This window comes from Patagioenas fasciata, chromosome 12 (assembly GCF_037038585.1).
Source record: "Patagioenas fasciata isolate bPatFas1 chromosome 12, bPatFas1.hap1, whole genome shotgun sequence".
In the NCBI taxonomy this organism is placed as follows: Eukaryota; Metazoa; Chordata; class Aves; order Columbiformes; family Columbidae; genus Patagioenas; species Patagioenas fasciata.
In genome coordinates, this window is record NC_092531.1 from 8,800,527 (window position 1) to 8,824,844 (window position 24,318).

The 24,318-nt window shown below is 57.2% G+C and overlaps 4 protein-coding genes and 1 long non-coding RNA gene across 9 annotated transcripts in view; 2 read left to right on the top strand and 3 right to left on the bottom strand.

Moving 5' to 3' along the window:
- The window catches only part of SIN3A (SIN3 transcription regulator family member A), a 29,721-nt gene extending 27,788 nt beyond the window's left edge, over nucleotides 1-1,933 (top strand). For all 3 annotated transcript variants that reach the window (XM_065847440.2, XM_065847439.2, XM_065847438.2), the window contains 2 exons: nucleotides 294-501; nucleotides 726-1,933. In XM_065847440.2, the coding sequence (XP_065703512.1) occupies nucleotides 294-501; nucleotides 726-956 (439 nt within the window). In that variant the 3' untranslated portion in view covers nucleotides 957-1,933. The remainder of the gene's footprint in view (nucleotides 1-293; nucleotides 502-725) is intronic.
- Nucleotides 1,934-3,854: 1,921 nt separating this feature from the next.
- Nucleotides 3,855-14,980, top strand: MAN2C1 (mannosidase alpha class 2C member 1). The gene is made up of 26 exons (XM_065847276.2): nucleotides 3,855-3,981; nucleotides 4,425-4,550; nucleotides 4,794-4,917; nucleotides 5,714-5,784; nucleotides 5,984-6,161; nucleotides 6,647-6,836; nucleotides 7,324-7,430; nucleotides 7,592-7,702; nucleotides 7,824-7,916; nucleotides 8,303-8,419; nucleotides 9,174-9,269; nucleotides 9,585-9,730; nucleotides 9,942-10,065; nucleotides 10,560-10,681; nucleotides 11,341-11,426; nucleotides 11,564-11,734; nucleotides 12,003-12,085; nucleotides 12,255-12,349; nucleotides 12,474-12,578; nucleotides 12,770-12,926; nucleotides 13,248-13,391; nucleotides 13,480-13,589; nucleotides 14,127-14,206; nucleotides 14,310-14,455; nucleotides 14,613-14,716; nucleotides 14,797-14,980. The coding sequence occupies exons 1-26, from the start codon at nucleotides 3,863-3,865 to the stop codon at nucleotides 14,912-14,914; spliced, it is 3,123 nt and encodes a 1,040-aa protein (XP_065703348.1). The 5' UTR covers nucleotides 3,855-3,862; the 3' UTR covers nucleotides 14,915-14,980.
- A 274-nt stretch (nucleotides 14,981-15,254) lies between these two features.
- On the bottom strand, nucleotides 15,255-19,467 carry NEIL1 (nei like DNA glycosylase 1). 3 transcript variants are annotated; one of them, XM_071813819.1, is made up of 9 exons: nucleotides 18,968-19,467; nucleotides 18,727-18,880; nucleotides 18,493-18,571; nucleotides 17,282-17,381; nucleotides 16,998-17,122; nucleotides 16,467-16,494; nucleotides 16,121-16,182; nucleotides 15,758-15,953; nucleotides 15,255-15,653 (listed from the first exon to the last, which is right to left on the bottom strand). In XM_071813819.1, exons 1-9 carry the CDS (start codon nucleotides 19,452-19,454, stop codon nucleotides 15,634-15,636), a joined length of 1,251 nt encoding a protein of 416 aa, XP_071669920.1. In that variant the 5' UTR covers nucleotides 19,455-19,467; the 3' UTR covers nucleotides 15,255-15,633. The 3 variants fall into 3 exon arrangements, with proteins under 3 accessions (XP_071669920.1, XP_065703923.1, XP_071669921.1); XM_065847851.2 differs by having other exon boundaries at nucleotides 18,727-18,846; nucleotides 18,968-19,453; XM_071813820.1 differs by lacking the exons at nucleotides 15,255-15,653; nucleotides 16,467-16,494 and having other exon boundaries at nucleotides 15,817-15,953.
- Nucleotides 19,468-19,535: 68 nt separating this feature from the next.
- On the bottom strand, nucleotides 19,536-21,518 carry COMMD4 (COMM domain containing 4). The gene is made up of 8 exons (XM_065847852.2): nucleotides 21,266-21,518; nucleotides 21,116-21,187; nucleotides 20,971-21,036; nucleotides 20,668-20,707; nucleotides 20,444-20,563; nucleotides 20,120-20,200; nucleotides 19,861-20,037; nucleotides 19,536-19,754 (listed from the first exon to the last, which is right to left on the bottom strand). Exons 1-8 carry the CDS (start codon nucleotides 21,266-21,268, stop codon nucleotides 19,714-19,716), a joined length of 600 nt encoding a protein of 199 aa, XP_065703924.1. The 5' UTR covers nucleotides 21,269-21,518; the 3' UTR covers nucleotides 19,536-19,713.
- Nucleotides 21,519-22,778: 1,260 nt separating this feature from the next.
- LOC139828923 (uncharacterized) lies at nucleotides 22,779-24,150 on the bottom strand. Its single transcript, XR_011741002.1, has 2 exons — nucleotides 23,922-24,150; nucleotides 22,779-23,828 (listed from the first exon to the last, which is right to left on the bottom strand). It is a non-coding gene; the product is annotated as an uncharacterized lncRNA (long non-coding RNA).
- Nucleotides 24,151-24,318: the final 168 nt, after the last annotated feature.

Below are 24,318 nucleotides of genomic sequence, written 5' to 3' on the forward strand. Positions count from 1 at the left end.
GGCTGGGAACCCTGCCCGATAGGCTGGGTCTGGCTCCATCACAGCACTGGGCAGTCAGTCTTGCCTGTGTCTTAATGCTGTGACAGAAGAAATTACGCTGGCAGTGTGGCGTTTGTCCTAAAAGCCTGTGGGTCTGCCCCAGGCTCCTGCTCTCCAGGTGGCAACGTCCGCAGGTGGCAGAGAGGGCAAGGGCTTCTGCTCCAAGCCGTTGGCCAGGCTTTTGAGAGGCCAGCACGGATCCATCAGCTCCGTCCAGTGAGCACTAATTCCAAGAGGGGTTCTCTGGTTTGCAGGAATCTGAGGCGGATCCGGAAGTGTCAGCGTGGCCGGGAACAGCAGGAGAAGGAAGGGAAGGAGGGGAACAGTAAGAAGTCGATGGAGAATGTGGAGAGCTTGGACAAGCTGGAGTGTAAATTCAAACTGAACTCCTATAAGATGGTGTACGTGATCAAATCGGAGGATTACATGTACAGGAGGACTGCTCTGCTGCGAGCTCAGCAGGTAGGAGCGAGCAGGAGGCCTGGGGTAGGCAGCTGGTGGTTCCTGGGACCCTCTGCTCCTGAAGGGCTGGGGGGGGAGAGGTGATCAGGGGACTTTATCAGAGCTTTTTCTTTCTCGGTACCTGTGTTGCAAGTTCCCTCTGGCTGTTGATCCCCTCAGTTGTGTCGACCACGTAATGCTGCAGTTTGGGGGCCTTTTTTTAACACCTCTTCCTATTTCCGTAGTCCCACGAGAGAGTGAGCAAACGACTGCACCAGCGGTTCCAGGCCTGGGTGGACAAATGGACCAAGGAGCACGTGCCCCGCGAAATGGCAGCCGAGACAAACAAGTGGCTGATGGGCGAAGGCTTGGAGGGCTTGGTGCCCTGCACCACCACCTGTGACACAGAGACCCTGCACTTTGTCAGCATTAACAAGTACCGCGTCAAATACGGCACAATATTCAAGACACCGTAAAATAAAATAAAATTTAAAAAAAAGGAAAAAAAAACCCAACAAAATCCGGGGCGAGGGAAGAGCCCGGGAGAGGTGTGTGTGTGTGCGCCCATCAAGGAAAGGAGGAAGATGCCTTTCTCCCCTCACTGTGTATCTGCGTAACGTGGCCACTTGACTAGTGTGTGGCTGGTACAACTGTCACCAGCGGGATTCCCTGCAGGGACACACAGGTCCCCGCTGGGACCGCCGGCCCTTGGACTTGGGCTCACGTCCCCGGAGCGTAGGGAGGACCCTTCTCTGAACTGAGCCATCCCAGAGAGACACCACAAGCTCGTACACACCAGCAGCACTGAGGCTTTGACTCTGAGCGGCGAGGGAAGAGAACCGGACACTCTCCACCGCCGGATCTGTCCCCACATCCCCAGGTGCCTGTCGCCACCGGATTCTCCTTCCCCGAGGCTGTTTCCAGTGCCAGGGGCAGCTCGGCGGCACCTCCCGGAGCGGCCCCTGGGCTCCTCTCGCCTCCCTCCCAGGCTGGACTCACCCCGTGCAGATCGGTCTGTCCTTTCTAGTGCCAGTGGAACTGTTCATTTTTTGTTTTCTTTTTTCTTTTTTTGTACCTGCTTGTTTACTAGTCTCTCCTAGTGCCATGCACCAGCTTTTCACACACATGTACGTACACACACACAACAGAGAACAACACGATTTTAACATGTTCCCCTCCTTTTTTGTAAATAAATGTACAAATTGTCAATTTTTTTTTCCTTTTTGTTTTGTTTTTGTTTTTTATTAAAGGAAGTATGCTTGATGTGCTAGCATAACTGTACTAGCTTCTTGTGTACCATAGTACCAGGTGGCTTAAGAAATTAGCACCAACAGACAGACCGACTGGAGACATTTATTACACTTTTTACCAAAGGGAGTTACCATTGTAGTGCTTTTGTGTGGAAACTTTTTTCTCCTTTTTTTGTAAATAAAAATAATGTCTTTGTTCTTAACTGGAGGAAGATGCTCGCTCACCCGCAGCCCTGTTCCTGGTCTGAAAGGCACCGTGCAGCACGCAGCTTTTGGGGTGGGGAAGGGGGATGGGAGGGTGCATCCCACCATTTCATATGATCGGCTTCACAACCTGAGAGGAAAAAGCAGAGGCAGCCTGTGTGTTCTGCAGTCAACACAACTGAGGTATAAGCAGCTTGTTAAGGTATATAAACATTATATTATATATGGGGTTGGGTTTTTTTTTTCAATTTTTGCTTTTCCTGGTGGATAATTTTCACCTACCTTGTCTTCCAGCTCCAAGGACCTTCACTTTTGGGAAGTGTTGCTGAGCTACTTTGCTGGGGTTGATTGTGCTGATGTTTCGTTGGTTTGCTTTGTCTTGTTCTGTTTTTCCCTCTCAGTATTGGAGAAAACATCATGTGAAGTACCGAGCCAGTATTGGATAGAGCTGCTCTGTGTGTGTGTTTGTGTGCGGTGTATGCATGCAAGAGAAGGGTGAGGGGCTGGGCTGGGTCTCAGTGCATTTCATTACGGAAATCCACATATGGGATATATATTTTTTTAAGTATAGAAGTTTAGCGCTGGCAGATATTTAAAACGGGGGAAGATTCTGATTTTTAAAAAATAAGTCGGCCGTGACTTCATACACTCCGACAGACACCACTGCGCTGTCTCCTCCTCAAAGGAGGCGGCTTTCCTTGCACAACTGCTGCCAGACCTGAGCACCCAAACGGCTTCTGTCCTCCCTGCAGGGAGCTGCAAGCAGGGCTTTGACGCTGCTTAAACCTCTCCCAGGGGATTTATTTTGGTTTTTAGGTTTGTTTTTTTGTTTTCCAAATCAGTCTCCTGGCCCTGGGAGGCAGGAGCTGGGGAGGGGGTGTAGAGGGGGGGAGCTGCAGCCTCGAGGGGCCGCTGCCCATCGGCCGCCAAGGTGCAGATCCTGACTGGCAGCCTCTGATGGAGAGAAGGACGAGCCCAACGGGAATGTATTTTGCCAGCAATAAATGACCCGTTTCCCTTCCTTGGCTGCAACCAGGCAGGAAGGGGCTCTTGCGTGTCCTCTTCATTCCAAAGGTTTCACACCTGTGCCCCCACTTGCTATTTCTCCTGGCTTTTTCCTATTGTATGCTTAAGGTGATCTGGAAGTGAGAGTCTTGGATGATTTCTATTTTTTGACCAACTTGGAAGTAACAGCTGCTGTTGCTGCTTGGTGGGTGTCTTGTCCCAGGCGTCCACGCCTGCAGGTCTGGGGGTGCTGGGGGGACCCTGGGGCTGCCCTCCCTCCCTCCACCATCCCAGCTCTGCTCCCAGCCTGTATAATAGCAGAGAATTTTTTTTCTTATTTTTATTTGAACTTGCCTTTTTTTTCTTTTTGTAGTCTGTAATGTGATCCTCAGCCCATGATCCATGTGATTTCTATACAAATGTTGTAAACTTGACTGTAGTGCAGTATTTCCATTAAAATATCAGGGCTAATCACTGTGTTACAGATTCTTCTTCCTTCCCCATCACACACTATGACATTTTGGGGCACTTCGGAGGGAAATGGGATAGGGAGGACGAGAGAGGGGTTTAGAATTGCTTAGGCCAAGGGACCGAGAGAGAGAAGACCGCTCTGCTCGGGTTCTGCCTCTAGATTCCAATTAATTTACTAAAATGTGTTTTGCAGTGTTTTGCGGTGGATGGAGGTAATTGTTTTTTTTTCTCCTGAAGCTGTGAGAGTGACCAAGGCAGCCTCGGCATGAGGCCGTTCTTTAAAGGCAGGGCGAGGGCCTCGCACCCGGGGACACCCCAGGGCAGCCCCAAAGGTCGCCCCAAGCCCGCGGACGGTCGCCCCTCTCCGGGAGGGCAGCGGAGCGGCCGGGCACCGAACCTTCGCCCCGGGCATGCGCCGCACGCCGGGGGGGGGGGGAGAACGGCGGGCGCGCATGCGCAGCAAGCAGCGGGGCTGCAGCATGGCCGCCCCCAAGCACAGGCGCACGGCGCTGGAGCGGGTGGAGAAGTTCATCTCCGAGACATACTTCACCGACTGCAACCTGCGGGGCAGGTGGGCGGCGGGACTGTCCCTCTCCGCCTCCCAGGGCCCTCCCGGGGCGCTGGCTGCAGGCGGGCTGCGTCGCGCCCGGGCCCGCTTCCGGGGTGTCCCCGTTCCGGGGACGCGGCTGCCCCGCTGCCGCTGGCAGCCCGGGCTCGGGGGGCTCAGTGCACGAAGCAGACACACGCGGAGCTCTGGCTGCCGCGGGCACCGTCACTTCTGCCCCCAGCCCTCCTTGGGGCTGCCGGCGGGGACACTGCTGGGCGCGGCTCCAACGCGCCCCTTTCCCGCGGCAAATCACGGCTCTGCAGTTCTTGCTGTTAATGTCAGGGTATAAAGTGGCAGCGGGGTGATGCAGCCACGCAGGGAAGGCGTGGCGGTCTCTGTCCCCCCTGCCACAGGCTGGTCCCTGCGGGACCGGTTCACTAACGATGTCCCCGCTGTCCCAACCGCAGGCTCTTCGGGGATCGCTGTCCCCCAGCGTCGCTCTCCTGCTTCCAGACCTCACGCCGCATTCCCTACGATGAGGCCGTGGGGCAGAAGTTCAGCCCGGCCAAAGTGGGGGACTCCTTCGGGCCCACGTGAGTACCGGGGGTCGGTGGCACTGTGAGTGCGATGGGGCTGGAGCTCGCGCCTTCGGTGTCACTTGTGTGCCTGAATCCTCACAAGCTCCCCATACCAACATGTAGCACTGATGCATTCAAATCACACTGAACTTGCGTGCTGTCCCCGCTCTGCTTTTTCCATGGAGGCTCTGAGGGAATGCGGATTCCCTCTGGAGAAGGTTTTGGGATGGGCTGAGGTTGCTGCCTGCTCTCTTCCAGGTGGGAGACGTGCTGGTTTAAGGTGGAGCTGAGCATCCCCCCGGCGTGGGCAGGGCGGGAAGTGCACTTTGTCTGGGAGAGCGATGGGGAGGGCATGGTGTGGCGAGACGCCCAGCCTGTCCAGGTAAGGAGATGTGGAGCACCTGTGCCAGGTGCTCTGCTACTGAGGGAGTGGTTATCTCCTGTAGCCCCTCTGCAGTGGGGCAATAGAAGAAACCCCTTTCCCATTTGTCATGTGCTGTTCAGAGGGATGCTTGCGGGTGTTGGGGGGCATAAAATAACATGTGGACCAACAGGAGAGAACCAAGAACAATTGGAGGTGTAGACACAGGGATCACAAAGAAAAAACAAAGGAGGTTATATAGTTGTAGAGTTGTTTAGCCCCGAGTGGCAATCTCTGAGGCAATAGGAGAGCTGTCTTTAAATACGCTGCTGTGCAGAGAAGGGCAGTGTTTGTGGAGTCTGATGCATGTGGTGGGAGTTGTCAGACTGCAGAGTCCTGCTCAGAAAGGCAAGCCTCCTGGTGGTGGGTTTGAGTTGATTTTCTAGAGGTTGACCCCCACCAGGAGTTAAAATTACAGTCTGCAAACTGTCAACAGCTGAAAATCCCTTGTTTAGGCATTAGCAAATCCATCTTGGAAGAAGGATAGGCAAGAACGGTGGGACAGACTCTCGTCACATGTGTCAACTTCAGTCCTGCTTTAAGGTGTTGGGATGGTGCAGGTGACCGTGTGGGGTTGTCGCAGGGCTTGGGTTACTGCTGGGGCAGCACCAGCTTCTGTGCCGGTTGTCCTGGTGGGAAGGATTGTCCCATGGTATGTGGTACCAGTCCCCTCCATACAGCTGGACATGTCCTGCCCATCAGCCTTCCGTCACAGACCTCTGGAGCCATGTCTTGACTGCACCTTCATCCCTTGCAGGGTTTGACTAAGGAAGGTGAGAAAACCAGCTACATCCTGACGAGGAGCCTCAAAGAGATGGAGCCTCACAGGTGGGTACCCGGTCACCCTGGCCAGAGCCCCTGCCACTGTGGGGGGTGTTTGAAGCCAAGAGGCTGGGGTGAGAGATCCGTGTCTGCATCAAGGTGCTCTGAGAAGTATCTGGCATTCAGGAGCTCTGTCGGTTGTCCATGGACTTTCCTGGCCGCTTGCTTGTGATCTGCTCCCTGATGATTTCCTTTTGCTCTCCAGTCTGACGCTGTACGTGGAGCTGGCCTGCAATGGTCTCTTTGGGGCCGGCAAGGGCAGCATGATTGCCCCTCCAGACCCTGACAGGAGGTTCACCCTGAGCAAGGCTGAGCTGGTCATCTTCAACAGGGATGTCTATGAGCTGCTGGTGGATCTGGAAATACTGCTAGACATGGCCCAGGTTTGTGAGCTCGTTCTCTTCCCTTCTCTCACCCTTTCCACCTTCTTCCACAACTTCAGTTTGCCTCCTTCTCCCACCATCCCATGATTTATCTCCTCCCACCAGCAGGCCCTGGAGTAGCAAATGTTTGCTCCTGTTGCTTTGGCACAGCTGATGTTGTCTAGAGTAAGAGAAAACTGAATAGAGAGAGGCCACAGGTGGTTTTCTCATCCACTTTCTGCTCCAAGGCAGGATCTGTTAGTCCAGGGCCCCCTGGGATGGGCTTATGTTTAACATGGCTTTAGAAGGCACATGACCAAAGACCTAAAGTTGTGTCTGTGAAGCAGGAACATGGTGTTTACCTGGCACCACTGGCAGAGGCAGGTGTTGGAAGGTGGTAGCAGGTTCTCCCTGGGGCAGGTGGTGTCCGAGCTGGCACAGAGAGTTGCTCGGAGCCAGAGGATGTGCTGAGCTCCAGGTTAAGCTGTTATCACTCCCAACCCCAGCTCCTCGGGGAGGAAAACCAGCGGAGTTTCCAGGCGCTGTACACTGCCAACCAGATGGTCAACGTGTGTGACGTTACGGACCCGTCCACCTTTCCTGCTGCCCATGACCTGGCTGCGGCCATCTTCAGCCAGAGGAACGGCGAGAGCCAGCACACCATCCACGCCGTGGGTCACTGCCACATCGACTCTGGTGAGAGCAGCACGGCGTTCCCTCTCTGCTGAGCTGCAGGCCAGGGCGTGCTGCCCCTGGGCTCCAGGCTCTGGCTGCCCCTGGGCTCCAGGCTCTGGCTGCCCATGGGCTCCAGGCTCTGGGTGCCGTGCCCTGGGAGCAGGGAAAGGGTCCTCTGTGCTGCCATACAGCTGCTCTGTCGCTGGGGCAGGGGAACATGTGGCTGGCTGTGCCATTTGGAGCACTGGTGGGGCTGATGATGAGGGATGAATTACAGGCCATTGTCTTCCCCCTGTTGGACTTCACCCCTTGACTTCCAGTCCCTGGAGGGGTTTTGATCTCAACAGAAAGGCAGCAGGAGAGCTGGGAGTTGCACGCCCCAGGCTGTCAGGCGCTTAGGCAAAGGACAGCATTTGGCTCTAGCATCTTCCCCAGTTGATGCATGAAAGGCAGCACAGAGAAGCTTGTGCCAAGTAATAACCATGGTGGGATGTGTCTGTCCCTGCAGCCTGGCTGTGGCCGTATGAGGAGACCATCCGCAAGTGCGCTCGGAGCTGGGTCACAGTGGTCCGTCTGATGGAGAGCAACCCGGAGTTCACCTTCGCCTGCTCCCAGGTGAGCAAGCTCCTGCTGAGAGCTCTCCTGCTGCTTGTGGCTCGTTGCTTCTCCAGTGCAACTCAAAATGAGACAGTGGGGGGTGACTGGGAGTGTCCTGCGCAGTTGCAGGAGGAGGACATCTGTGGTGGGAGCTGGGGCTGACCTCTGTGCTCCGGCAGGCGCAGCAGTTCGAGTGGGTGCGGAGCTGGTACCCCGGGCTCTACGCGCAGATTCAGGACTTTGTGGCGAAGGGGCAGTTCGTTCCTGTCGGAGGCACCTGGGTGGAAATGGTGAGGAGTGCGGTGAGCCTGGCGCCCTCCGTGCACCGGGATCTGCTGGGGCAGGGTGCCAGGGCTGGGAATGGGGTGCTCGCAAGATCTCCCTCGCAATACTCCCTGCGCTGTTCCACAGGACGGGAACCTTCCCAGCGGGGAGTCCATGGTGCGGCAGTTCCTACAGGGACAACGGTTCTTCCAGCAGCAGTTTGGACGGATCTGCTCAGAGGTACTTGCTCTCTTCCAGCATGCTTGCCTTGTACGCCGTCTCCTTCCATCTCTCGCTGTGTGTGACGGTTTCTCTCTGCTTCTCCAGATTATAGTGTGCAGGCACCTCGCATTGGCCTGTTTTTTGCAGCTTACGCTGTGTTGAGTAAATATCTAATCCCCTGTATATCATGGCTGTTAGCGCAGGCCTAAGCCATGGTTATATTGCTTGTAGGTCCGTGGCAGGTCTCTAGAATTCCTCCTTGTCTAGCACATCTTCAGTGTGCTCTACAAGAAGGGCTCAGAACCTGACTACCAAGAAACTCTTCACGAGCTCAGGCTGTGATTTGTGGCCAGTGTGACTCAGGTGTGTCTCTCCCCCTCTGCTGCTGTCACCTCTGCTCCCAGTTCTGGCTGCCGGACACGTTTGGATACTCAGCCCAGCTGCCCCAGCTGATGCGTGGCTGTGGGATCAGACGGTTCCTCACGCAGAAGCTCAGCTGGAACCTGGTGAACGCTTTCCCGGTGAGCTGTGCTTCCCTTCCTCCCCCAGGATGGACTTGCGGTTGCTGGAGTGTCTGCAGGGCTGGACCTGTCTGTTCCACAGGTCGGGCCAGTCCTTTAGCTCAGCTGACACAGGCTCTTCTACCAGAAGGCACCAGTTTATGGTGGTAGCAATGTGGTGTCAGGCTTTAGAAGAAAGGAGGGCATGGTTAGAGATCCCAGCTGGGCCCCTAGGTCTACAAATTCCTGCTGCTGCCAGATGGTAAGCTGCGACTTGCAGGCAGGTCTAGCAGGCAGCAAAGCCAAGCCAGCCTCTCCTCTGCTGTCCCCTGCCCCTGTGGCCGTCCTCATCCTTCTGCAGCTGTGTCCTTGCTCTGATCTGCCAAGGCATCCTGCAACCCCATGGAGAGAAAGTGAAGGCCCAGTCTGAATCCTCAGGGGGCTCAGAGAGGCCTGTCACCACTGCACTTCCCAGGTACTAAGGTGCTGGACTTGGTGTGTTTGACAGGGCTTGTGAGGAAGCTTGGGCTTTTAGTGCACGAGTTCTGTGCTGATGTGGTTGGAGTGTGCCTTCCACATACATGTTTGTGTGGGACATGAGTGTGGGAGCCTTGAAACACTGACCTAAAGGTGAATTTATCTTCCTGGTAGCAGCAGGACCAGGTATTTCCTTTTGGGAAATCCTGGGAACAACGGGCTGTGCTTTAGCATTTTATCGCCATGTGGTACACAGAAGCTGTATGAGACACCACGCTTTCCTTTGTCTCCCCTCCAGAATCACACCTTTTTCTGGGAAGGCATCGATGGATCCCGAGTCCTCACCCATTTTCCCCCTGGTGACTCGTACGGGATGCATGGGCGAGTGGAGGAGGTGAGTGAGGTTGCCAGCCCTGCCGTGAAGTGCAGCACCAGCCCCTCGGGGCCGGATCTGGGGCTCCAAGGAGAGGGCACAGCCTGGGAAGGGAGCGGGACAGCTGGTGGTGTTGCTGGACAAAGGCTCTTTGGGTGCCTGGCAGTCAGTTACCTGCCTCTGAGTTGTGTCCCTGCCTGATTTTGGCAGCTTGGGCTTGGGAAGAGGGGCAGGGCTGGGCTTTGCACCCCAGAGGGTGACGTGGCTTTCTTGTGTGGAGCTGTGGGAGCTGGGGCTGGGCACCAGGGAATTGCGCCTGTCCAAAATTCTCTCTAGGTGCTGAAAACAGTGAAGAACAACAAGGACAAGGGACTTGTGAACCACAGCGCTTTCCTCTTTGGCTTTGGCGATGGAGGAGGAGGCCCCACGCAGAAGATGCTGGACAGGATGAAGAGAATGAGTGACACAGATGGGCTGCCAAGGTCAGTCCCTGCCTGGGGAATGTCCACATCTCTGTGGCAGGCAACAAGAGCAGCACGGGGTAGGAGAAGAGAAGGGGGACGTTGAGGGGAAGAGTGTGTGTGGTCGTGTTTGGTTTTCTGAGGCCTCGGTTCCAGGGATGTCACTTTTCTGGTGTGGATGCGCCATTACCTGTGTCACAGGCTCACCACTGCTTGTGCCTGTCTCCCGCAGGGTTCAGATCTCCACTCCCGACCAACTCTTTTCCATCCTGGAGAAGGAGTCGTCGCAGCTGTGCACCTGGGTGGGAGAGCTCTTCCTCGAGCTGCACAACGGCACCTACACCACCCAGGCCCAGGTGACTGCGTCCGTGGAACGGGGACAGTGGTCACCCCAGGGAAGGTGGCTGTTCTCGGTTCTCCTCACTGCTCAGGTGGCTCCAGGGTTCGGGCAGTGCCCTTTAGATCTCCACAGTGGGAACCACCATGTAGCCAGGACTCCAAAAGGCATCTCTGTCATCAGACTTTCCTCACGGGATGAGAAGGAAACCTGGACACGGTAGTGTCCTTTGGGCAATAGCTGCCATGTCCTTCACTTTAGCAGGTAGTTGCAGAGCTTGGGTGAAGAGTCAGAGGAAGGTGAGGACAGAGACAGGGGAAGCTCTGTGTCCCATGCTGGGGGTTTCAATTTGATCTGTGACAAAAAATAACTTGCTGATAATGGCAAACTCATGACACCTACAAATAACCAACCTTCTGACCCTGGATCTGGGCTTCTGCTGGTGGTGTGAGAGATCCTCTCCTAGCCACTGATGTCCTAAGCATCTTCCTTCTCTCCTTGCTTTGGCACCAGATAAAGAAGGGGAATCGGGAGTGTGAGCGGATACTCCACGATGTCGAAGTACTGAGCGCCTTGGCTCTGGCGCGGGGCAGCACATTCCAGTATCCTGCCAGCCAGCTGCAGCGGCTCTGGAGGTGCGGGCGGCGGGAGCACCGGGGGCACTGGGGAGGGTGTGGTAAGGGCTGGGGGCTGCAGCGTGAGAGCTGGGTGCTCCTGGGGGCCCGCTCCCCAGCCCAAACAGCTCCCTGTCCCTGAGCCTGGCTAGAAATCTGTGCTATCACTGCACCCAAATTAGCCCGGACCAGTCAGGCTGTACTGGTGTGGGCGGTAGGGACATTTGCGGAGTCAGTACTGCAGTGCTGCACCTACACAACCCCTTCCATAAGCTGATCAGGGCTGCAAACCCGCATTTCACTGCTTTACCTGATCCTCCCGGTGGGAGAGAGCTCCAAAGCCTCAATGCTCTGCTGGCTGGAAGCTTAATTTCCGATTTAAGATTATTCCTCGCCTGTTTTGACTTGTCTGAACTTGTGCAATAATATATCTGGTAGCCTCGAGGAACTAAAAAAATTAGCTCTTACTCTCCATGGTTGTAGTTTACAAGATGACAGCTGACAAGACCTAAGGTGCTATGGAAAAAATCCTTTTGTCTTGAGTTTTCCCTTTTCATTTGCTAACGAGAGCATAAGGAACAGTTATTAAGTCTGTCTGTCTTGCAAACAGGGCTCAGTAAGCCAGAACAGTTCTGGTGCTCTCCTCTGCTTCCTCGCCTGAATTTCTGTTTCTTTTCTAGGTTACTGCTGCTCAACCAGTTCCACGATGTTTTGCCAGGCAGCTGTATCCAGCTCGTGGTTGAGGATGCTCTGCGATACTATGCAGGTGAGCAGGAACTCTGGCTCGGAGGATGTGTTGGAGCACCCTGGGTCCTGCCCAGGGGGCTGCAGGGGTTTCAGTCCTGGTCTGCCAGGTGCTGTGGGGCAAAGACCAGATCCAGCTCAGGGCTTTTTCTGGCTCAGAGATCCGCAGGGCTGGCGCTGGGCTGCAGGACGAAGCCATACGGTCCTTGTGCAGGGACCTGCTGCAGCCCGAGGCTGGGAGTGGCGAGAGCACCCTCGTGTTGAACACTTTGCCCTGGGAACGGACTGAGGTGATCACCAGGACTGGGCCAGCCGGAACAGAGACGTTAGGTATGTCTAACTGGGGGGCAACTTGCATATCAGAATTTCTTATGGGGGCAGAGACAGCTAGCAAAGAAATACTCTGCCTCTTGTTCCCTGGGAAGGGTTTGCTGACTTGTAAAATTGCTCCTTGGGGCTGATCGCACTTCATGTCATCCCTGAACTGTGGATGAAGAAGAGGAGGGTATGATAGGAGGTAGAAGGTCTGATGTAGGAGCAGCAGGGCAGGATGGTGTGTCTGGGGAAGCTATCAGAACAGAACCTCTTTGCTTTCCAGCTCTGGTGACAGTCCCCAGCATGGGCTACGCTATAGTGAGGGAACCGGTGCTGCCCGCCCAGCCTGTGGCAGTGAGGAGACAGGTGAGCAAAATAACAGCTGTCCTCAGGTCATGTGCACTGTGTCACAGGCTGGCTGGGGAGAAATCTGGGGAATCTAGCACACAGCAAGTCTGCACACTGGATTTGCAACTGGGGCACTGTGCTCCCGCAGGTGAGGTCTGTGACATTTCTTTCCACCTCTTCCCCGCAGGCGGATGGCTCCATTGTCATGGAGAACGGGGTGATCGCAGTCTGCCTGGATGTGATGGGGCGCCTGACCTCACTTCGGCTGCTGGACTCCCAAAGGTCTGTCCCTCACCTGGTTCCAGGAACCAGGCCCCTCAAACCTCTCTTGGGTCTTCTCGCTGTAAGCCCTTCACCACTGCCAGGTATTCTCATGCTGCTCTTCCTCTGCTCCACCTTGTTCCAGAGAGTCACTCCCAGATGGCTGCTGTGCCAACCAGTTTGCCCTCTTTGATGATGTTCCTCTGTACTGGGATGCCTGGGACGTGATGGATTATCACTTGGAAACCAGGTAGGCTCAAGGAGCAGTGCACTTGGATTTTGTCTTTGCTCTGAGGTTCTTGCCTCCCCATCAGCCAAAGCCATGACAAAACCTGTAACAGCATTCATGCTGGAGAAGCGAGTGTGTCTGAGGCTGGACGGGGCTTTGAGACCTGGATCTGCCAGGCTGAGACCCGCTTTGCCTTTTATCCCTTTCTCTAGGAAACCAGTGACGTCGCTGCTGAAGCCTCTGGAGATCACCCTGGCTGGGGGCCTGCGGGGAAGCGCGAGCTTCACTCTGCGGGTTGGGGAAAGCAGCACCTTAACCCAGGAGATCATCCTGGACGCCATGTCCCCGTACCTGCGCTTCCTGACCCAGGTTGGGACGGTGTGATATGGACACCTGTGCTGCGCAGGCAGGGCCCTGGGGAGCTGAACCTCACATCTGAATTACATTTCCTCTTCTGTTTCCTTCCGTGGAGCCCTCCACTGCCTATGGGGAAGGCAGCCTGAGGGTGGGGGTCCTGAAGGACAAGGGTGGAGAAGAGACTCACCAGTTCATCTGTGTTCAGACTCTAAGTGTGCTTTTATTGTAGCCAGTATGGCCTGGGAGCAAGCTGGCTGCTGTGCAGTGGGGAAGGACGAGCTCAGCCTCTGCCTGTCAGCCCCCATGGTGATGTCCTGCTGTTACCACGTTTAGGTTGAGTGGAACGAGGCTCACAAGTTCCTGAAGGTGGAGTTCCCTGTGCAGGTCCGGAGCACAAACGCCACCTACGAGATCCAGTTTGGGCACCTGCAGCGGCCAACGCACTGGAACACGTCCTGGGACTGGGCTCGATTCGAGGTGAGGGGAAACGGGGGTCTGGTGGGGCTGTGCTTGCTCCCAGGCAGTCTCTCTCTATGGTGAATGTGTCCGTCGGTCCCTCCTGCAGGTGTGGTTTCACAAGTGGCTGGATGTCTCTGAGCACGGCTTCGGGGTGGCACTGCTGAACGACTGCAAATATGGGGCATCGGCCCACAGGAACGTCCTCAGCCTCTCGCTGTGAGCGGGGTTGGGGCGAGGGTGGAGCTGCAGCAGTCATTGCACCTTCTGAGGTGTCTCTGGGGAGTCAAGGCAACGCCTGGTCCTAAATTGGGATTGATTGTTAATAAGGAAATAGTCTGGTATTAGTTCGAGTGGCATCTGAGAACTTTGTCTGACCTAATTACAATTGACTAAGATAATGTAATTGCTGTGAGTTCTGCTCATAGATAACTTGGGAGAGATCAGATCCACACTTGCAGCAAGTAATTCTTCTGCAGTTTGACTCCATCAGCCACAAATTTCACAGGAAAAGACCCTTGAAAGGTTTATTTTAACTTCTGAGACACCTTGTTCATGGTCTGTTTGCTGTTGCCAGAAACCAGCAGCATGTTGTCTTCCACCTCTGGGCCCAGTCTCAGGGCAGCAGGGGGAGGCAGTTGTCTTGTCACAGTGCTCCCCTGGCCCTGGAGGGGGTGACAGAGGGGCAGTGTCAGGATTGAGCTGAGGGAGGGTGCTGCCGAGTCACCATCCTCACCTTCCTCTTGTCACCTTTAGGCTGAGAGCACCCAAGTCCCCCGATGCCACGGCAGACATCGGCCACCAGCAGTTCACCTACGCCGTGATGCCTCACCAGGGTGAGCGCTGGGCAGAGCTGAGTCCTCACGGGGTGGAGGATGCTCTGGTGAGCCTCGGGCTGAGCACACCTCTGGCTGCTGGCTCAGGCTTCTGGTGTTACAGGTTCCTTCCAGGACGCCGGTGTGATCCAGCATGCCTACAACTTGAATTTCCCTCTCCACGTGGTGCCGGCCAGCTCTGCGCAGTGCCCGGCCTGGAGCGCCTTTTCCGTCAGCTCACCTGCTGTTGTGCTGGAGACGCTCAAGCAGGCGAGTTCCCGGGGCTGCAGTGGGTTAAGCTGTTGTTGTTAAGTGTGGTTTGCTCTTTCCCCTGCGATTGGGTGGGGGGGCAGGCCATACCCCAAGGTATAGGGTAGGATGCGCTTGTCTCATGTGTCTGAACTCCCATCTGTGCTGTGCCCCAAAGGCTGAGGACAGACCCGATGCTGTGGTGGTTCGGCTGTACGAAGCGCACGGCAGCACGGTTGTCGCCTGGCTCCAGACCTCCCTCCCCGTGAAGGAGGCGATGCTGTAAGTCTGTGCTGGAGGGCCGGGCACCCGTGGGAATGGAAATCGCTTGCTTCGGCCTCACCCGCTGCTTTTTTCCCCAGCTGCGACCTCCTGGAGCAGCCGGCTGCAGAGGGCCGCCTGCCGCTGGAGCAGCAGGGCATCAGGCTGTCCTTCACCCCCTTCCACGTGCTCTCCGTCCTTTTGGTCTTGAGACAGTGACACCGTCCTGACACCTTTGCTGATGCTGTGGCAACCTGGTTCTCGCACTGCCCTTGCGGAAGGGCTCCACAAATAAAGAAGAGAATTACACAAAAACAAGCTCCAGCTTGCGTTCGTATTTCCAGATAACTGCACTGATCTGCCTCCTTTCAGGGGCTCTGTTGTAGCTGCTGCTCTCTTAGCATCCTCCTCAGCACGACCTCACTCCCGGGACTGGGGAGGCAGAGCTTACCTTTATTTTTGGGGGGTGAGGTGGGAGGGAAGCCTGCTCCAGGCCATCCAGGGACGAGGCTGAGCATAAGGAAGTTATCCTTAGCACAAAACAAGGCATGCATGCTGATTTCTATACAAAATACTTTATTAGTCAGCTAAAACCAATAATCCAAGCAGCAACCACAAAGGGAAAAGGGGAGAGAAAAGGGAATGCACTTTTAGGCAGAGGGATGGGTCAGAGTTCAGCATGATAGGCAGCATGACCCTTATTCCCTTCAAATGCCTGGGGACAGCAGGAGGACGCAGGATCAATCAGCCCCATCACCAAGCCCAGCTTCTTTGCACATGGGCAGGATGCAGCAGCATCAGCAAGCAGGTGTGATCATGGGTACAGAGCAGCCCCTTTTCCCCCCAGCAGTAACCCAAGCCCTTGGCCAGACCCTCCCTGAGCTCCTGCAGCTATTAAAATGTTAAATGTCCCTTGGGAGGTGGGCAGCGTGCAACACTCACACAGCAGGGGCTGCGCCTGGAAGATGGAGAGGGAAATGAGAAGGTGAAGGGTGAGGGGGTGCCTGGTTCTCCCACATCCCCACCTGGGCATCTGAAAGCCACAGGGACTACCAGCCTCACCTCTGCGCCTGCGCGCAGGCGTCTGGCGGCTTCTTTTGGCTTTGACCGGCACCTCAGCCTGGGACAGGGCTGGAGCAGCGGTCGCTTTCTTCCTCCCACGAGCACGTCCCTTCCTTGGCCCATCAGCCACCTCCTCAGCTGACTCGGGGGGTTTTTCTGCAGTCTTGGGACGCCGTTTTGAAGCACGTGTGGTGACCTGGGTGGATATCAGAGCTTAGCAGCAGAAGTGTGCTTGGACTGCCAGATGATGAGAAACTGCAGATAGGAGCCCCACTGTGGATCTGGGAGCAGCCTGAGCAAGGCTCGGGGAACAGAGCAGCCTCCAGACCCAGCAGGAGCCACAGGAGCCCCAAAGTTTCTTACCTCAGGGGTCAGAGCCTCAGGATCTGCCTTCAGCTGAGCGCGCTTCTTGCGGGACCTCTGCCCTGTGGAAGACGTGCCCAGGTTAGGCAGGGTGAGGAGATGGGTGCCCAGAAAAGCACCTTGTGGGTGCAAAGACTGTGCCTGGGCCGGAGGGGGAGGGTAGGAAGCTTTAGGGACAGCAGGTCCTGTCCCCCAGTGCCACTGGCCATCAGTGGCCTGTCAGCACCCCAGGGAGAGCAGCTTTGCTCCTGCCTTTGCCCCTGTGCTGCACAGCAAGCACGGGCTGCCCAGGCTCCAGCCCTCCTGAACAAGAGGGGGTCCCATGGGGAAGAGAAAGGCCACTCACCTTTGGGAGCCATGGGGCCAGGCTCTCCCTGAAAGGAAGGTGACAGAGCATTGATTGGGGCACAGCCATTCTGCACATGGCCGTAGCAGAATTCGTGCCCCTTCTCCACCACACAGCCAGGACAGCAGTGGGGAAACAGCCAGGTTTGCCTGGGAGGCTGGGGGACTCGGGCTTGCTCTGCCTGCCCTGCACCCCAGGGACCTCCCCCCCCCAGCCCCTGCTCCTTCTGCAGGGCCTCACCACCATGCCTCACCCCAACACCGGGCACAGGAGGGTGGAACAGGGCTGCCAGACCACCCGCACCCACCCCATTCCTGCAATCAGCCCCTCTGCCTGCCATCCCTCGGCCAGCTGGCCACCACAAAGCGGACCCTTGTCACCTCCAAGTCCAGCAGTCACAGCAGTATGTCAGACAGGGAGACCCCCCGCGACACAGCATAATGCTGGGGGCTCTTGGGAAGCAGAAAACGGGCTGGTGTCCCCATAAAGGAGTGGTTGGGGGGCACCCAGGCAGCAGCCCCAGACTCCTACCTGGAACCATATGGTCCTGCCGTTGTGGTCACGCAGGGAGCTCATGCCAGGCACCAAGTAACACTGCAGCCAGTTCTTAAAGGCGGCATAGTTATCCGAGTGATCTGGGTCAAGGAGGTTTTTCTCTGGGAAGGGAGAGAGGGAAAGGACAGAAGTAGAGAGGAAGCACAGCCCATGGTGCTGGGGGTCCCTCCCAAGCCTCCTGTTACCAGGAACACAAATCCCAGGCCTCCTGGCCAGCCCCAGCTGTCCCTGTTCCCCGGCTCCCTGTCCTGTCACCTCACCCGTTGCGATGACCTCCATGGGCACAGCGTGGCACAGCTCCAGGAGATCCGGGTTATTCCGCATCTGCTTCAGCTTCTTGCTCAGCGTCAGGGAAGAATTCTGCAAGGGTGGAAAAGAGGAGGGAAGTCACATTCCAACCAGCCCAGGCCTCCCCCCCAATACCAGCCAAATTCCCCAGCTCCTCTTGCCCTCCTGAGGATGAGCTGCCACCCTGTGCCATCCTGGAGCTCACTCCACTGTAGGCTTCGAACTGAATTGGGCATTAGCACATTCCCCACAGGGCCAGCACACAGAATCACCAGCAGTTTGTAAGAACAGCCCTCGAGTCATACGCTTTGTTTTCAGCTTCCTTTAAAATAGCCTCTTACTCTTCCTGGAGGCCACAAGATCAGCCATGGGCTCTACTGCAGGCTTCCCCAGAGATTTTAAGTTTGCAAGGTGTTTGTTTCCCTCGTCCCTCTCCCTTCACCAACCCCAAATACCCCCAGAGGCTTCCTGAGGCAGAAGCTGAGCACTGTGGGGCACCGGTGCAGCACGCAGGGATGCGCCGGGGAAGCTGTCACAGCTTGCCAGCCTGGCCACGTGTGAACGAACGCCGCACACGTGAGGTTACAGAACTGCTGCGCCCTGTTTGCCGCTCCGATGGAGGAGCAGATGTGCCCAGACATGGGTGTTCGTGGCAAAGGACAGTAACGTGCTCGAAAAGAAAGATCCTGTGCAGTAAGTGTTATAGTTGTGAAGGGTAAATCCCTGTTGTCAGGCTGGGAAAGACTCAGAGTGGCAAATATCTCCTGACAACTGTGTGCAAGACTGTGTGAACTCTGCAAGGGCCTCCTCACAATGTTCTGCCCCATCAGAGCGAGGAACCAAACACGAACTGAAACTGACGCCAAACCCTGAGCTGGAACAAGCCCAAAAGAGCAGACCTGGACAAGAGTTTTGTGCCCAGCTAAGCCCAAAGCAGAGCCAGAGCAAGACAGCCAGCTGAGCCCAAACTAGGGACTGGAAGTAAACTGAATCACCTCTGCTGCTGAGCCCAAACCTTAATTGGGAACGTTTTTCAGCTCAGTTCGGGTCCCTGTATGGAAGTCAAGAGACTCCCAGGATTCCAGAAAGCTGCCGAGATGTCCTGCAGGGCCACACTCAAACAAATCCCTGGTGTGGTGTCTGTCTGGAAATGTGCCCTGCAAAAGCACTAGGTACTCCCCACCTTCTTCCTCCTTGTCTGCTCCTGATCCTTCATGGCCTCCAGCACAGTTCGAGCCTTTTCAAAGGGAGGGATCTTCAACCTGAGAGAGTCCATCTGTTATACACAGTTCTGGCACTTGCCTGCGCTTACCAGGTGAGGAGGCCCAGGCAGCTTAGCCGAGGAAACATCAAGCTCTGGGAAACACTTGGAAACAAAACCTCCATGGTAGTTCAGCGGGTGCTCAGCCCACCTTACCTATACAGGATCTCAGCGCGCAGGTAATTCCCAATCCCATTGAAAAACTTCTGGTTTAAGAGCGCCTCACAGATGGGTTTGTCAAATGCCTTGTCATCCAGGTTCTTCATCACATTCTCCCTGTAGCAGAGCATGAAGCACGAGGAAGGTGCACCTGGGCATGGCCATTTTACTGCTGTACAGCAAAAGCAGCCCAAACAAAGCAGAGGAGCTGTAGCTAACAGTGTGGTGGGGCGCTCACCTGAAGGCCTGGTACTCAGAGACGACGCAGGGCCCGCGGTCCAGCTGCCAGGCGTCACCCAGGCGCCAGGAGCCAAAGCGACGGACGTCCACGAAACAGAGGGCGCGGGGTGGGCTCTCGCTGGTGAGGAAGCGCAGGTGGGCATGGCGGGGCAGCTCGGCGGCAGAGCACAGCCGGAACGACCCCGACATGCCGAAGCGGAACACGAGGTCCTGGGTGGCCCCGGAACCCAGCGGGGCCAGCGTGAGCCGCAGCTCCTTGCCCCGGGCGGTGGCCGAGATGCGGTAGGCCTCGCTGCGGAACGGCACCTCCGGGCCTCTGCCCACCGCCGAGCGCTCCACGCCGCCCGAGAACACCAGCCCGCCGCACGCCTCGTTGATGTAGCGCCCGGCCAGGTGCAGCTCCGGGCACTCGGGCATCGCCGCCGCTCCGGACCCGCGGCCGCGCCGCTGCCCGCAGACACGCCCCGCCCCGCCCCGCCTCCCATGCGCTGCGCGGCCAGCGGGGCGCGCCGGGAGCTGTAGTCCCGCCGCGGGGACACACGCGACACACACACGGGACACGCGGCTTGGTCACCGTTATCTTTATTGGAGTGTCCCCCGGGGACATACTCGCCCCGGGCGGCGCAGCGAGGGCTGGGAAAGCTACCCCCGCCTTCCCCCTCCCCAGCTGTGCCTGGTTGGGCGCAGCAGGTCCGGCCCTGTCATCCAGTGTCGGCACCTCCCACCATCGCCCCCTCTGGCTACTCAGAGCAGGGTGTTCATCAGGGCCTGGGCCTGCTTCAGCTCTGAGAAGAGGAAGGAGGCAGTGGGGGGGCGCCAGGTGCTGCAGCATCCCCCGCAGCAGCCCCATGGGACCAGGGGTCCCTGTTGTCACCCCTCCCCTGGCCTCACCTGCCAGCAGCACTCGGAACTTGTCAGCCGAGAGGGCCATGGGGATGGTCGCTGTTCTCCCGTGCTCCCCATCCCGCATGTTGAAGTTCAGATGCACGAGGGGCTCATTGACTTCCTGCAGCTCGCTGGAGCTGAGGGTATAATCCACCCGCCAGGACACCGAGCCCAGCTGGCTCACTGCAGAGGGCAGGCAGCGTCAGCACCCCAGCCGCTCAGGTAGGGTGACTTGACCCCCCAAACCTCCCAACGGCACACTCACGTCTCAGGCTGCAGGCCCTGAGGCTGTCCTGGAGGGAGCTCTGCTTCTCCTCGTAGGAGCGGCACAACCCGCTGGCGTGCTCTGCACAGGGGGACAGACAAGACGACAAAACCACCCACTCGTGCTGGCTCTGCTGCTACCGAGACCCAGTAACAGACCCAGAGGAGTCCCCAGGGATGGATGGTGTGGAGAGGAGGTGACCGGGGACCATATGGCTGCCACCCTGCATTGGGCGTGAAGAAGGCAGTGCTGGGGGCTGCCAGCTCAGCCCCAGCACATCCCAGCAGGTCCAGCCTGTGGTGACACCCGAAGGGCCCCCCCTACCTTTGGGCAGCCCCAGCTGCTGCAGCTCACTCGACAGGGACTCGCTATCCACATTGTGCTTGGCAGCACTGGAGAGGATGAAGCCGAGGACAGCGATGGTCGCCTTCACGTCTCCTGACTCTGTGGGTGGGATGGAGGGTTGGCTCTGTTGCTGTGGGAAGGCATCCCCTGCCAGATCACTGTCCAAAGGAACCAAAGTGGGGGCTGGGGCAGCAGGGCTCCACCTAATTTGGCATCCGAGGTCAGCTTCAGGATCTTCTCATACTGCAGGAGAGCAGAGTGCAGGGCTGTCAGGGCAAACACCAGGCACTGCACATCCACGGAATGCGCTCACTACCATCAGTAATTTTCACCTTAGCATTAATACTATTAACACTTAACATCCATATTATTACTACTAGCACTGGCCAGTAGCATTCTTAATCCCGAGGCTTGTAGTAAGAATATTTAAGTCAGTAATATCGCCAATTATGAAATTATAGCGTTATAACGCCCTGCCTCCATCCCGCACGTGGGGGCCCTCTCACCTCGATGGCCTCTCCCAGAAGGTCCCGCAGCACCTGGGCGCAGATCAGCTTCAGCTTCACCGAGGACTGCAGGGGGACAAGGAGGGTGAGCACCGGGCCCGGGGCGGGCAGGGGGACGGGGAGAGGGGCGGCGCGGGCACTTAACGATTTTGGCCAGGGTGCTGATCTCGGCCAGGACCCAGTCGGGACAGTCCAGGTCCCCGCAGAAGCGGAACCGCTGCGGGGGAAGGCACGGTCAGAGCCCGCCGCGGACCCGCCCGCCTCGCCCGCCACCCGCCGCCGTCCCCCGCCCCACCATGTTGCCGCCGGTCCCCGGTGCCGCCGCAGACCCCGCCTGCGCGACCCGGAACCGCTCCCGGGCGGGAGGTGCTGCGGCCGCTCCGCCCGTCCCCGCCCCGGCGGCGGGGCCCGACGCCGGGAGGTGGGGGGATTCCCGAGGGGCTCTACGAGTGGGCAGGGGCCTTGGGGCCGGGACCCCGGGACATCAGCGCCAGCAGCCCAGGGAGCGCTGCGCGGCCGAGGACCGGGGCAGGGGCTGGGCGTCCCCGGGGCTGGAGTTGGGGGCGGCCGCTGCCCCGTGGGAGGGGCCGCTTCGCTCCGCCCCGCCCCGCCCCACCCGTTTAAACACCGCTCGCCCCGTTCCCGCTGTCGCGGCGGCTCCCGGCGCTGCCCCCGGAGTAAGCGGCTCCGGTTCCCTCCGTCCCGCTTCGCTTTGGCCCTTGCCCCGGTCGGTTCCGGGTCCTCTCCCGCGGCTCAGATCCCAGCGTACAGCATTTATTTCGGCTCCAGCTCTGCGTAATGTCAGCTCCGAACCTGACGTGTTTATTTCAGCTCCCGTCTCTTGATGTCAGCCACAGCTCTGACATGTTTCAGCTCCACTCCAGTCTGTGTTTCAGATGGTACAGATTTCAGCTCCAGCTCTACGGCCAGTATTTCTGCCCCTGCCCCACAAACCTTATTTCAGCTCCAGCCCAGTCCTGCTGTGTTTATTTCCTCTTTAGCCTTACAACCTTTATTCCAGCTGCAGCTCCAGCTCCGCCCTTACACAATTTATTTCAGCTCCAGCTCTGCATCATTTCAGCCTCAGCCATGCATCTCAGCTTCAGCGCTGCTGCAAGCTGCTCCCGGCTCTCACAGCAGCACTGGGGGCAGCTGACAGGGTCGAAAGTCAGTCACTGTCCCAATATTACCTTCATTGCAATGTCCTGAACAAAGCCTTGGCCCCTTGCCCAGAGACTATCGAGCTCAGCCTGGTGCATGCTGGCATCCTGTGATTTGAGGAATAAAGGCAACCAGAACTGCCACCCCAACACCAACCTCCCCCTGGCCCCCAGAGCTGGAAGGGCTGCTTGGCCTCTAGTTCTTTGTCCCAAAAGGCAGCACTTGGGGTGGGTCTGAGCCCCAGAAACAGCCCTGAGATCCCAACCCCCCAGTTGGTTTTCAGGCCCAGAAGTGCAGCCCTGATGCTCCGTGCCCCGTCTCTGAAAACACAGCACTCAGTCTTCTGGGTTTTTTGCCTGCTGAACCCCACAACCGTGCTGGGTTTTTCAGCCCCAAAACAGCCCCTGAGCATATTCGCAGGCATCAAAACACAGCACTCAATCCCCAGTTTGGGGCTGGAAACACCTCTGAGGCTCAGGAGGGGAGTGCTTGGGAACTGTGGGGGAGTACCTCCCACAGGGACAAACCATCCCGGGGGCACTGGGAGTAGCACCCACCTCACGGGAAAGTTTTATTGTTCCTATTTTTTTTTTCTAAGTTACTGTTATATGTTCTGCTTATAATACAGGGTGTTTCAAACAAATGGACCCAATTTCAAAGCAGTATATTTCACAATGGCAATGCGTCACAATTACACAAAAATTTACCAACAGTTTAATGAATTGCCAAGTTTTAGTAACCTTTGTATAAATGCTTTGTGTTTTTTCCACCTGCTGCATGGACAATGTCGAGATGACAGTTTAATTAGTCCCAAACACCTCTCGAAGTGCCTTTTTCTCCCAACACCCCAACACCCCCAGCCACATGAGATGCCCAGATGCATGGGACCCCCCAGACACATGGGACCCCTGGTCCCAAAGCCACGGACTCCCTGGGACCCCCATTTTCCCGAGTGTCTGGGCAGAGCCCCCCTGCCCCGGGGTCACTCACAGTGTCCTGGACAGTGCCCGTGGAGTGGCCCTGGCTACCAGCACCACTGCGGGAGTGCGCTGGGGATCCACCAGGACTGGGATCAGGGCCGGGACCACCTGCCTGACCCAGCCCATTTCCTCCATCCCTACAGGATCTGCACCCCTCCTCACCACCACCTTCCTGTGGGGGGGACATAGAGCCCAGAGTGTCCCCAGGCCCTGGGGAAGCGGGGGACACACACACAGGCCTCATTATTAAACGTTGCCTTAACACCCGCCAGACCGTCGTGTGAGGGATCGCAAGTTCCTGGCTGGCAAGACGAGTGGATTTGTGTGGGCTGCGCAGAAAACTCTCTTCAATTCTTCTCACGTTCTCCTCTGAAGTGCGTGGTCGCCCTGTGCTCTTCCCCTTACATAAACAACCCGTTTCCTCAAATTGCCGGTACCAACGACGAATGCTCTTTGGCATCGGCGGATCAACACCAAAGTGCCGCTGAAACGCGCGCCGCACTGCAATTACGGATTCGGTCTTGCTGTATTGCAGAACGCAAAACGCCTTCTGTTGCGGGGTTACCATCTTGTGAATGACTTCAGGCTGTTTGTGCGCTGGGTAATCATGTGAAATTCTGTCCCCCACCCTTCCAAGCGGGAAGAGTTTTACTCGTGGGCAGTTCGTTGTTCCAGAGATAAAGTGGTTTCAAATTGGGTCCATCTTTTTGAAACACTCTGTAACATTATAAAATAATAACTGTTTTATTACTATTCTCAGCTATACTACTATTCCAAACCCCATCATCACGCCCCCGCCACACCGCTCACCTGGGTCCGGGGAGCGGTAGCACCGCACGGCCGCTCCGCACTGGCAGCACCGCCTGCCCGCGCAGGCGCATTCTAGCCCGGCTCCCGACAGGCCAATCCTGGTCCGAGACAGTGCCCGGCCCCGCCAATCCCCGCCCGCTCGTTCCCACTCTGTCCAATCCGAACGCGTCCTTTCAATCCGCCCACGCCCCGCCCGACTCCGCGTCCCCCGCTGGCCCCGATCCCCCCGCAGCCCTTACGGGAGAGCGCGGGTCCTGGCCCCGTTGCCGTAGTCCCGGCAAGCGGTGTTGAGTCCCGGTTAGGGCGGCCGGGGGCTCCGCAGCGAGGCCACTCCCGGTCCCAGTTCATTCCCCCAGAGCAAGGAAGTAGCGGAGCTCCCAGCCGGGAGGGGCGCCCA

Coding starts and splice junctions, on each gene's coding strand:
- COMMD4 (XM_065847852.2), bottom strand. Junction 21,037..21,115: donor TCAGCACCCTGGCCAAAATC/GTTAAGTGCCCG, acceptor GTCCCCCTGCAG/TCCTCGGTGAAGCTGAAGCT. Junction 20,038..20,119: donor CAGGGCCTGCAGCCTGAGAC/GTGAGTGTGCCG, acceptor TGCCCTCTGCAG/TGAGCCAGCTGGGCTCGGTG.
- NEIL1 (XM_071813819.1), bottom strand. CDS start 19,454: ATGGGAGGCGGGGCGGGGCGGGGCGTGTCTGCGGGCAGCGGCGCGGCC. Junction 17,382..18,492: donor AGCAGACAAGGAGGAAGAAG/GTGGGGAGTACC, acceptor CCACCCTTGCAG/AATTCTTCCCTGACGCTGAG. Junction 15,954..16,120: donor CTGAGGCTCTGACCCCTGAG/GTAAGAAACTTT, acceptor ATATCCACCCAG/GTCACCACACGTGCTTCAAA.
- MAN2C1 (XM_065847276.2), top strand. CDS start 3,863: ATGCGCAGCAAGCAGCGGGGCTGCAGCATGGCCGCCCCCAAGCACAGG. Junction 11,735..12,002: donor AGCCGGAACAGAGACGTTAG/GTATGTCTAACT, acceptor TTTGCTTTCCAG/CTCTGGTGACAGTCCCCAGC. Junction 12,086..12,254: donor CTGTGGCAGTGAGGAGACAG/GTGAGCAAAATA, acceptor TCTTCCCCGCAG/GCGGATGGCTCCATTGTCAT.